The sequence below is a fragment of the Vidua chalybeata genome, chromosome 3, assembly GCF_026979565.1.
Source record: "Vidua chalybeata isolate OUT-0048 chromosome 3, bVidCha1 merged haplotype, whole genome shotgun sequence".
Taxonomy (NCBI): Eukaryota; Metazoa; Chordata; class Aves; order Passeriformes; family Viduidae; genus Vidua; species Vidua chalybeata.
In genome coordinates this window covers 9974471-9986588 of record NC_071532.1, presented here as the reverse complement: position 1 = coordinate 9986588, position 12118 = coordinate 9974471, and the positions used below count along the sequence as shown (strand labels likewise).

Sequence of the window (12118 nt, the reverse complement as noted above, 5' to 3'; positions counted from 1 at the left end):
ATGCAAAGAAAGGACAGCTGACAGAGCTATGTTCCAAAAAAGAATTCGCTCTAGAAAAGCTGCCAAGGTATCTGTATATGCATGAAAGAAAACCAAAATATAAACACAAAAAACCCAGTGTAAGTAAAAGAATGAGGTTATCATAAACTCAACTGCTCTGTGTTGGCGAAAAAAATCATTAGTGAAATACTGAGACACTTTCTTTTTTTTTTTTTTTTAAGACTAAGTCAAAGACCTCTAGAAGAAAGGGAAGTAGCTTTACCCAGTTTGGAAGCAAATAAAATAAGACACTATAGAAGAATACAGTGGAGATATAGAAACTAGGCAGTGAGGAAGACTACAAAAGAATAAAAAGGATGCACCTTTAGCCACCACAATTCAGGCTAAACATCTTATTCTCTGAACCACAATGTTGCAAAAATGCTACTAAAATATACATGACAATGAAAGTGGCTTCTTTCCTGCCAGTGTGGAAATTTCCCCACAGGGGTGAAGCAAAGCAAGCAGTATTACTCAGTGCTTGTCAGCAGCTACAAATACCTGCTATTTTGTGTATGCATGGGTCAGAAGAATTAAAGTTGTGAGGTTTCTGTACAAAGTAATTAGAATTTCAGATGCTAAAGTTTTCTTTTCTTTAGGAAGTGTTTGTGGCTTGACATTAGGGGATTTCTTTTTGATGCAAGTGGAAGGAGAGAGAAAGGAAGAATGCTGAAATTATTATCAGCTGAATAAACTTTGTTAAGAGAAATACAGCTCTGGTGCATGGGAGTTGGCTGATAATGCAGAAACAAGAAATCAGATCAATAAGTGCTAATGAAAACATTAAAAGTTTTCAGACAGAAGCTGGATTAAGTGGTCTCAGATGCTGACAATCTCTTCTTTGGGTCTCGGCACCAAAGAAGGCGAGATTACTACTGCTGCTTCTACATTGAAGTTTTTTATTATTTTTTTTCATTAGATATCAATAACATTACTATGGATTTCCTGAAGGCAGTGAATAATATTCAAAAGCCTTCTGTTTTAGTATTCTTGAGCCAGAACTACTTAAGAAAGTCTTCAAGTGATACACTGACCACAGCTGTACTCCTTTTGAGCCACAAGATTTGGCATCTCTTAATGATGTGACATTTTATTGTTAAAAATCCCACTCAGACTAAACCTTGCTACCAGTGTGTTTTCCAAAAAAATATTAAATTTGTAAAACCAATATTTTTTGTTCTTAATGCTGCCTGTGACAAGATGCTTAGGAGCTGGAATTAAGAAAGCTTCCTGTGGCAACAAATCACTGTGAAAATGTATATTAAAAGAATTTTGAAACAAAGGAATTCTTTAATTTTTTTTAAGTATGCAAACGGTATATTTTTTAAACTAATTCATATTCTTGCCAAGTTTGTTTTTTAAGACATAATTAGCATACTTGAATGTTGAAATAAAGCATTCTTAAAATGCACTAAACTAAAGATTAATGCGTGACTTTCCTGTAAAAATTTAGAACTTGTTAATCAAATTGTCCTTCTCTTCTGCAAAAATAAACACATCATGAGCATTGTGGAATGTTCATCTGTTAGCAAAGCCATGGTGGCGAGTCTGTTACCTGCCTTTTGAACAGCCTCATTTGAGTGTGCAACATGCCATTTCATTGTCTGGCATAGCAGGAGCCAAAGTCTTCAATAAACACCAGCCAGGCTGGTTCCTCCCACACTAATTATGACAGCTTGACAAGAAGTGATGAAGAAACCACAGAAATTTGACACTTTCTCACAAGCTTTTAAAAGGGGACAAAGATGGCAAGGGAAGCCCACCTGCCAGGATGAAAATCCTGTGTCCTAACCTTGAAACAAATTAGGGGGAAAAAAGCATAATTTAACAGCAGAACTCAAAGCTGAGATTTGACTCCACACAGTTGCCAAGCTCAAGTGCATCGACTTGTCACATCCCCAAGCCAAGCGAGGCTGAGCTGCGGGAGCCTCCAGAAAGCAAAGGCAGCAGCGCTCTCGGAGCTGTCAATCAGTAGGTGGCACTCTTCAAACTCCGACCGGGGGAAGCCAACCACCAGCACAAGCGAGGACACACTAGCAGCCTGGAACTTTAGCAAAAATACCAACAAGAAATACTGAACTGGTTTAGCCATAACTGATGCCCATGGGAAATGCAATGGCTTCATTTCTATAATATATAAAGCGACCCTTGTATATAATTTCTGAGGTTTGTAGAAATTACAATTTTTGGGTGCTATAAAGATTTTGGATGAACACTATTCTACACTAACAAAATCAGAACCTTTAGAAATTATCCCTTATATCTGCAGAACACTTTGAGTGCAGCATTGTAGATAATTATGAAGAAGGAAGTCAAACTCATGACTGAATTTTATCTTTTTTTTCATTTAACAAAACATAGCATAACTATTTATGTTTTATCACAGTTGTTCTTCAAAGCTGGACACTAAATTTGTTACAACAAATGAAACAGATAAACAAATAGTTTGGAACAATATATGAATTGTTCTTTCTGTGAAATTTACTAGTGAAGATGGGACAAACGCACCCAAGATTCAACTGTTTTTAGGACAGGAGTTAAAATCAATACAAGATATAACCAAAATAGAAATACTGTTCCATAAAAAAAAAAAGTGTCAGACTTCCCATTCCTGCAAATCATGTTTCTTCATTTAACAATACCTAAAAAAAAAAAAAAAAAAAAAAAAAAAAAAAAGAAAAAAACCACAGATTTAAATCAATACCCTTTACTACTTATTTAATAAAACAGTAAAAGAAAAAGCAGATTTAGTTACAATGTTCAAGTACAGGTACTTGTAATTTAAACAGCCAGCAGAGGGAGTATAAAAACAATTTAAAAACCCTCAAACAGCCTTTTTTCTTTACATATATTTTTTACTTATGATTTAGCTCTCTTTTAAAATACAATAATAATGCCAACAGTTCAAACATTGTAATATTATAAAACAAACAAAAATCGAATGCTCAAATATTAAACAGAATTACTTGAAACTCAAATACTTTTTAAAGTAGCATTCAAAAATGAGCTGACAGTAAACTCAATCTGAAATACAATTTTAAACACAAGCAAGGTTAATATCAATCAACAAGCTTCATAAGCCATAAGTTTAAAATCCACTCACTCAGACTCTCATTCTTAACTTTCTGAATCTAAAACTAAGTCCACTATTCCATAATATTGAGAGAATGTTGGTTATAATCTATTTGTATTAGAAAATGGCACAGAATCCTAAAACTGAACAGAAGTTACTGTTGCACTGATCTGTACAATGGATGATGTAAGAGCAAGACAGCCAGGTATATGCCCTAGATCATTAGTGCAAGTAAGAACTCACATGACTGTTTCAAAATCAAGTCACTAAGTCACATACATGTTGAATAAAAACACACCTTTACACTTCAGGTTTTCACCATGTCCAGCTGATGAGGGTGGCTTAAACATGAGCAAAAAGGAAAAGGACACAAAAGGGGTGAATGAAGCTACTAGCCTTGTATTAGAATATTAAATAAGCTGCCATCCTCCTTACACATGTGGCAAAAAGAAACCATCTCCCAACTCATCTAAACTATCCCACTGGGCACAATCACACCTTCCACAGCTCATCTCACGGGGGGAGAAGGTTACTGACTTAACATTACCTCCTCTCTCAAGGCATAGGAGCGCTAGGTACTCCCAAACCATCAGGCACAGGCAGCAGAGCTGAGGAGTCAAAGGGACAGAACATCAGATATTCCAAATGTAAACTGCATGTTTTACAGACAACCATTTGTAAAAATACCTGACTTGGAAAAAGCAAGGCTTTCTCCACTCTTAATTGCTTGTGCTTGCATGGTTTTCATCACCTTTCCATGCCATTCCTTGCTGTCTGCCCTATGTATTTTTCTGTTATCCCACTAAATAGAAAGGCAGTGCTGCAGACCAGGACACGTGGTGTTCCTATACATTAATGCAAAATGTGAAACACCAGTTGTGGTGGGAGCTGTTGAATGACATCACTTATCATAACTATATCCTACTTTAGTGATAATTTTGCTTTCAATTAACCTGGAGTCAGAATCTATGGGGTGAAAACCAGAGACAATTTCTTATATATTCTAACTTTTAAGCATGATTTAATTGGAAAACCAAATTCTGTCCACCTTCACACAAGGGATTCATCGCTGAAGATCAGCATTTAAATTACAACACCCTGACTAAAAAAAAAAAAAACAAAAAAAAAAACCACAGATCAGGAAAAACAAGAGTCAAGACAAGATTAACTTTTCCATTAGATCAAGTAACAGGAATACTTCTGACATTATTTAAATTTTAATTGCTATTTTCTTCCTGAACAACATATCTTACATGTATTCTTTCTTAGAGTGCTGCTTAATCAGAAAGTCTTAGCATGTGGCACGTGAAAGTATGGACTAAAACAGCCAAAAAAAGGTAACTGTGTATAATAAAAATACGCTGATAATTCTCTGACCAGCAGAAAGCCCACATAGTGTAAAGAACTCATACCTGCCAGTAGACTCAAGGCACACAGATGACATATGCTACACTTGCACCATGAGAGAAGATCTGGAATGTGGAAGGAAGATGGGATGCTCCCCTAAAGGCAAGACATTTACTGGAAACCTGAAATACTGAAATACCTGGCAACTTGCAGTATTCTAAATATCACAGAACTCCACTGGACTATTGATCCAGGATGTTCAATACTAAAAGTTTCTTAAAACACTGTGTTATGCACCAAGACTTTAAACAGTTAAGAAAAACAACATACACCACACAAAGTTCATATAAGCTTCTTCAGTCCAGTGCTTCATTAGGAATTTTAATAAGAGAAATAGCCAAATATGGCAAAAAATGGGTATTGCAGAATCTAACATTTTAATAACAGTAACCTTTTAACAAAATCCTGACTGGAGAGCATGCAAGTCAGAAGAGCTGAGATGAAAGAGGGACTACATCTCTAGCAATTTCATTGTTTTCCACTCTTGAGGATTCTGTTATGCCACTTTTAAATCTTCTCTCCAGAAGGACTCATCTCAGTTCTCTTCCCTACAGAACTCCTCAGGGTCCCTGCAAAAATACTTAGGCTCTTTTTTTTGTCTTTAAAGTCAAAGAGCATATATATGCACACAGATATGATTTGGAATTTAAAATGCAATTCAGGAAACAAAAGCTATGAGACACAGCACATTATCTTCATTATTTTACATGATCTCATCCTCTTCAAAACAATGATAGCCTTCCGGCTGCACTATAACCAGGACTGCGCACAGCACTCCGAACAGTTGGACAAGTGCTCTTTGCAGTAGCTGCACTGGCACTGAATAGTATCTTGTTTGACTTCCCTCCACTCCTTTTTTCAGCCTGCTTTCCTAAGGAAATCAGATTTCTGCAATCACTTGGGGAGGGAGGAAAGGGTACATATACGTACATACACACTGCATGCGAATGTCCGTCCGTCAGTCTACCTAACCTCACTAATACCAATTGGGCCCATTGGTCAGTTTCAATCACATTCAAAAGGGGAGCAGAGAATATCAGACTTTTAAGTTCTTGAAAGTTTCATGAGCACGGGCTGCGAAGTATGGAAAAGTGTTTCCACAGAGAGAGGCTGCATGTCTTCTTAGACGTCAGTAAACTCACAGGGGAAAGAACAGTTCAGCTCCTTTCCTGCCTGCCGGAAAATCTTCAGTCAGAGGTCACAAAGTGAAAGACAACCAAATTTCTTGTGTTCAAGAGTTCATAAAGTAGCTTAAGTAGAATTCACTACTGCTTCCAAAGCTGTTTTGAACAAACCTGATGTTTTCCACATCATCTTTTTCCTGGTCTAGCATAGGAGTGAATTGCCCTACATGATACACATTCCCTCGTTCAGTTCCTTCCTCTCAAGACCACTTATTTTAAAACATCAGCATTGTACCACACGCATGGCATCATTCTACCCCTCTCAAACACAGAATTAAAACTGGAAGAATTTCAGATTCCCTTCAGGTCTCAAGACTAAACAAGTATGTGGCTCTGTGCCATAATCAACTATTGAATAAAGTTGAGAAAAGACAGGGCAGCAAATACAATAATCATCTTTATTCACCACTACTCTGGAACACAAGTACGACCACACTTTCAGGCTCTTGTTCTTAAGATAGCTGTAAGTAATAAAACAGATAATGAGGTTTCAGTGGACATCTCTGTAGTTTATCTCACATCTCCCCATTGAACCATACATGGTTCACCTGTATCCAAAAAGCCACCTATAACGAAGTATACTAAAAGACTAAAATTCAAGTCTAGGGATGCCTTAAGGCATAGATCCACAAACTAAGGAGCTGTCACAAGAAGAAAATATAGCCACAGCTGATAGAAGTCATCCTAAGCGTCAAAATACTAGACAAGCAAAAAAAAAAAAAAAAGTTCCTTATTAAAAAAAAATATATATATATATATATACATATATATATCTACATGTATATATATTATTTCAGCCCTGATATACGCTCCGTTTGTAAATTCTTTAGTCCCGTGACCACACCGAAGCCCAGCGGGGTGCTGGAACTGAGGGCTGGCGGGGGGACAGGAGCAGGCAGACCCCGGAGGTTTCGGCCCGAAGCCCCGGCCGTTCCGGGGCCACCCCAGCCCCGGGGCGCGCACTCGGCGGGGCGCGGCGTGCCGGGGAAGCGCCTCGGAGGCGGGAGGGCGAGACACCCGAGGGACAGCCGGGCCGCACGTCCCTGCCAACGGGGAGTTCGCGCCGTGCGAAGCCTCCTCCCCGCTCCCACACCCCGCCGCAGGGCTCGGGCCGCTCCCGCCGGGCTCCCCCGGCCAGCACGGGGAGGGCACTAGCCGAGCCCAGCAGCGAGAGGAGGCCGAGCTCCGGCCCCTCTCCTGCCTGCCGGCACGGGGCGATCACGGCCCCGCGCCCTTCCCCCGCGTTCGGGCTCGGTGGGAGCCGGCAAGGCTTTGGGAGCGGCTGGCTGCGGGGAGCCCTTTGTGGAGCGCCTCAATCCCCTCTTTATTCCGCCCTCCTCGCCCGCCAGCCGGTCACTATCCCCGTTCCAGAGCCAGCCCCTCGTAGCAAGGAGCACATGTTTCCTCTCGGGCTCCTGGCCCGCCTTACAACGAGCCACGGCCAGGGGAAGGCGGCACCCGGTACCAAAGCCGAATCAGAAATATGGAATGTGAACGCGCGTGGCAGATCTGACGGGGGATGCAGAAAGAAGCAATCCATTTCACCCTTTTCGGTCCTCCGCTGCCGCTTTTCTGTCAATTGCCGATACCATAATGCTTCCTTATTGCCTGTTCAAGTAAGTAGGGGGGACAGTATCCATTCCTCTACGTGTCATTCCTGAGCGAATTAAGCATGTACCAAGCAAAAGGCTAACACACATACCCGTAGAGTTGTCTGATACCGGAATGATGCCGGAATCCTCGAGGCGTTAACAGCCAGCTCCCACAAAGAGCACTCAATTACATCCAGCATCCCCTTTGTCCGTGCATCCTCAATACACACCCGGCCGCTCCTCCATGCGTCCAAGCACGCCCCACGTATACGGCCCCTTTGTGTCCTCGCCTCCCCTCCACTCACAAAGAAATGCCCTTTACACAAGGCATGCACCCAGCCTCGGACACAGCCCTTCGCCTTCCCCCGAGACACGCGCGACCCGCCGCCGGGCACAGCGCTCCGGTACCTACTTGTATTCAAGAAACAGTCCGTAAACCTCCTAAAGCAGCTTGCAGAATTAGATCCATCTTCCATGTCTGGCCCTAGGAGCAGGGGAGACGAGAAGGAGAAGAAGGCGCCTCTCTGCCGCTGCTGCCGCCTAGGAGTCCTGCTCCCGCCGGGGCCGTCGCCTCCTCGGATCCCGTCGCCGCGGGCTGCTGCTGCTGCTGCAGCACCGAGGGAATTACAGGACCACGGGCGAGAGGCGGCTGGGGAGAGGAGGAGCCGGGAGTGGTGCTGCCGGGGGCCGCCGGCTGCGGAACGGAGCAGCAAGCCCTGGATGGAGGAAGAACAGAAGAGTCTCCTCCTGCCGCTGCCGCCTGGATGGGCGATCAAGTGAGCTGCTGCTGCTGCTGCTCCGCCAACATCTCTTCTTCCTCCTCCTCCTCCACCTCCTCCTCCTGCCGCTCTCGCTGCCTCTCCTCCTCCTTCCCTCCCTTGGAGACTTGTGAGGTTAAAGGAAAATGAGGAGGGGAAACGAGGAGGCGGCGGCAAGAAATAAAAAGAAGATGGAGAAGCGTAAGAGAAGGAGGGGATTGGAACGAGGAAAGGAGCCGCTGCCGCTTTAGAGACGATGCTGGCGGAGACGGCGGAGGAGGCTGTGCCTGTAGCGCGGCTTCTGCTGCTGGCGGTGGTTGTTAGGAGGAGAGAGAGGGAGCTGCAGGCAGCCGAGTCGCCTCCAGGAGCGGGGGGAGGAGGAGGAGACCCGCCGCTGCCTCCACCTCCACCGCGCTGGCCATGGGAGTGGAGCGGGCGGCTGCCGGAGCCGGGCTTTTCCCCGGGTGCTGCAGCTAGGGGGGCCGAGGGGCGGGATAAGATCCGCTTCTCCGGGTTGGACATGCTTCCGCTCTTCCCTCCCTTTCGCAGTAGTTTAAGGCAGGACGTCTAGCAGAGATACGGGAGTAAAGCGAAAAGGGACGCCGAAAAAGGACGGAGCCAAACAAGGGGCAACCGCGGATCGGTTCTCCGTTCCCTCCGGCAACTCCCGGGCAGTATTTCCTCCGCACCCCGGCTCCCCGCCCTCATAAAATCCTCACATTTCCGTTCCCCCTTTAGGCCAGAGGGGACAGGGCGCTACTGTCCGCCAAGCGGTTTCAATCCCCTTTAAAGTCCGCTTTTCCCCATGCTCCCACCTCGCATTCACAGCAAGAAAAAGGCAACAATCTGTATTTTCTTCGAGCGAGGCAAATATTGCCCCGTATATGTGCGCGCTCGCCTGCAAAGAGGCAGATACAAGTCACTGCAGTGCCGCTTCCACACCAGCCCCGGCCGCCAGAAAACGCCCACTGGCGGAGCCAGCGCTTCCCAGGCTCCCTCCCTCCCTTCCTCTCACTGCTAGGCGCGCACACGGGAGCTACAGCACAGCGGCTACCTAAAGGGAAAGGGGGGAGAAACACAAGGAAAAGATCCTCCCTATGCGGTGTCATTATTTTAAACATACATTTCCAGCTGCTGAGATCAAAAGGCAGACGTCCTGCTATTCCTGGGCTGGAGACACCAGAGAGCTGCCCCTCCATTTCTGTGGGGCATCCAACATCATTTCCACGCGGAGATGCGCAGACCCTCCCCGACGCTCAGCATCACATGTGTTTGCTTTGGCTCTCGCCTGTCTTTCCAACCACTTGGCACACTGACGGCCACCCACCCCTCAACCCCAGCCCTCAGATCCTGCTCTCAGGTGCAGTGTGGCCCCGGGGCTGCCACTGGCCTTGCTCCGCAAGCACAGGCACCGTCTTTCGCCAGTGGAGCCTGTCGCGCTGGCCAGCCGCCACCTCGACCCTGCGTTCGGTCCCTGGGCATTCGGGGCCCCTCCCCGCCGCCTCACCCCGCCATCCTGGCCGCAGCCTGCCCGTCCCGGTGCCTCGGCGGTCCGCGCTACGGCGGCCCTCAGCGGGGCAGCCGCCGGCCGAACGCCCGGCCAAGGGAAGCCCAAAGGCGGGCTCGGATTGGAGCGGGGCCGATGACAGCGCTCAAAGCCCCCGCCGCTTGTATTTCGTTTTCGCCCTAAATTCTCTCTCCTCTGGTCGTCAGTTGCCGAGAAGCGGGAGGAGGGGTCCGAGCCCACCGGGATTTATCTCCAGCAGCAGGAAAGGGTGGCCAGCATCGCCAATTTGCTATGGGGGCTCCCCTGGACCCTGCCGGGCGCTCCCATCGGACCGGGCCGAGCGGGACCGCGGCCGTCATAGAGCCGATGCCCCGCACCGCCCGTCGGCAGGAGCGGAGCCCCAGGGCTGCGGACACCCCGCCGCCGAGCTCCCCTCCCGGGACAGCCGTGACCCCGGCACTGTCAGCGCCGGGAACCGGCCATCATCGTTCATCACCCGGGCAGCCGGTGCAGCCCTTGCTTGGCGCCCCTGCCCTCACCCCGAAGCGGCGGCGCTCACCTGGGCGGGGGCTGCGGTGCCCGGCCGTCGCCTCCCCTCGCCCGGCGGCAGCCGTCGGGTGGCGGGGCGTCCCCGGCCCGCGGAGGGGACGCGGGGGCTCAGCGCGGGCTGCCCGAGCGCCAAGCAGGAGGTCCCTCGGGGCAACCACAGTGCCGACCGCCAGCGACCTCCTCGGGGCACCTCTGGGGCCCGGCTGCGAGGGACTGGTGCCCGGCGCAGTGCCACCCCGCCGCGGCCGGACAGCGCGCCCGAGGCTCCTGCCCCGCAGCTACCTGGACAGGGCGGGGGGAACCGCTCTCCCCAGGTGGACGACGCATCCCCTCGGCGCTCCCCCCCGCCAGCGGGCGGAGCAGCGGTCGCCGCGCTGGTGCCCACCCAGGTGGGGCCGCCGCCGTGCCGCTGGCAGCAGATTTTGTTGAGGTGCGGCGGGATCCCCGCGCAGCCAGGGCGGGCGCTGCCCCGCGGGGCGGATGGAGCGGGCACCGCCGCAACCGTTGCAGATATTGGCGGAAAAGATGTTTGTGTTGCCGCTGCCAGCGGGGCACCCGAAAAGCGGGAGATTCTGTTTTGCTCCTCTACCTTCCCGGAGATCAGACCTCCACGCCGTCCGCCGCCACTCCAGGTGCTGCATTACCAGGTCCAGGTGTCGGTGGGAATCCTCATCGAACTACCGCAGTCTTCCTATTTCCATCCAAAATTAGGCTCGCTCTTTCGATTTTCGACTCCTGCTTCGAAAACAGTGTAAACCTACGCATTTAAGTTTTATTTTAAATCACTCAAGTGTTTTATATTTATCATTTCAGGATTTCTTTTAATGCTAGAGAACACACCAACTCCTGTTACAGCTAGAGTCTTTATGTATCAATCTGTAACACTGAAAAAGATATTTTTCTGAAAATAGCAACGCTCTCAAATTAAAGTGCCTTTCCAGCCAGCTGAACGTTGTTCGCTAACAGTGAGAAACAATCCACAGAGTTTGAAAAAGGTTTAGAATACAAAAACAGATTAGAGACTCTAACTAAACAAACAAAAAAACCCACAAAGCAAAACAAGAAGACTCAGGTTTTACTAAACTGTTTCCATCTGCTTGGTTCTTAAAACCTGTTGCCTAAAAATCCTGAACTAAAATGCAGAAAACTGAATCTGTTTTGTGATCCACTTTCTCTTAGGACATTTGCCTTTACCAAACTAGTTTAATAACTTCTATTTCACATGCCTATTTTGTGTGAGATTCTTTTCTTTCCTTAAGTCCAACCGTTACATAGAGAGATTTTCCCTGAAAACCGCTGCACAAGGACTAGAGATTCAGTGATTATTTAAATTCTCTGAAAGAAAGTTTTGTTAATTGAAACAAAATTTCAGTGAATTGTGCCTGTTTGTTTAGCAATTAATATTTTCTTAGTAGAAAAACTCTTATACTAAAATCTTTAAATTGAAAGAGCTAATCAGATTGAAACGACTGACAAAAAGCAAGAGCCAGTCACCCGAAAAAATTAAAGCAGGTCCTTTCGACATATTAATCCCAAATTGTTTTGTCAATTAAAAGAGTAAATTACTGAAACTTTACATCATCAATTTATAATTGTAGAAATCTTGTCTAACTATGCTAATCTATGCTAAATTCCCCAATTGCTGCTCATCCAAACTGCAATTGTTCAAATATCACTGTCTCAGACTGGATATCTGTGTATTCATACAAGGCATATCAATTGTGCATGTATAAATATGTATCTGTATGTTCATCAAACAGGCAAAATACATTTTGATTTGTGAAAAAATAATCAGATATTCTAGAAAAGCAGATTTCAGGTTAAGGGTTATTTACAAATTATTCATCGGATTACTGTTCATTAGCCATTGGCAATTCATACCTGATTGATCACCTGCTTCTTGGCTGGGCAAGCAAAAGCAATCACAGAAAAAAGTTAGATGACAGTGAAAATTATTTTTCAAGCTCTTTACATTTATATTTGTAAATTATACAGACTAGCAGACGTTA

General features: G+C 46.4%; 1 protein-coding gene across 2 annotated transcripts in view; it reads right to left on the bottom strand.

Moving 5' to 3' along the window:
• Positions 1 to 8575, bottom strand: part of PDE10A (phosphodiesterase 10A) — a 164917-nt gene extending 156342 nt beyond the window's left edge. Inside the window, exons 1-2 of one of the 2 annotated variants that reach the window (XM_053939368.1) lie at positions 8128 to 8575; positions 7708 to 8082 (exon numbers count right to left, since the gene is read on the bottom strand). In XM_053939368.1, the coding sequence (XP_053795343.1) occupies positions 7708 to 8082; positions 8128 to 8575 (823 nt within the window). Of the gene's footprint in view, positions 1 to 7707 lie in introns of both variants that reach the window. The other variant, XM_053939367.1, reaches the window with a different exon arrangement.
• Between the last annotated feature and the right edge of the window lie 3543 nt (positions 8576 to 12118).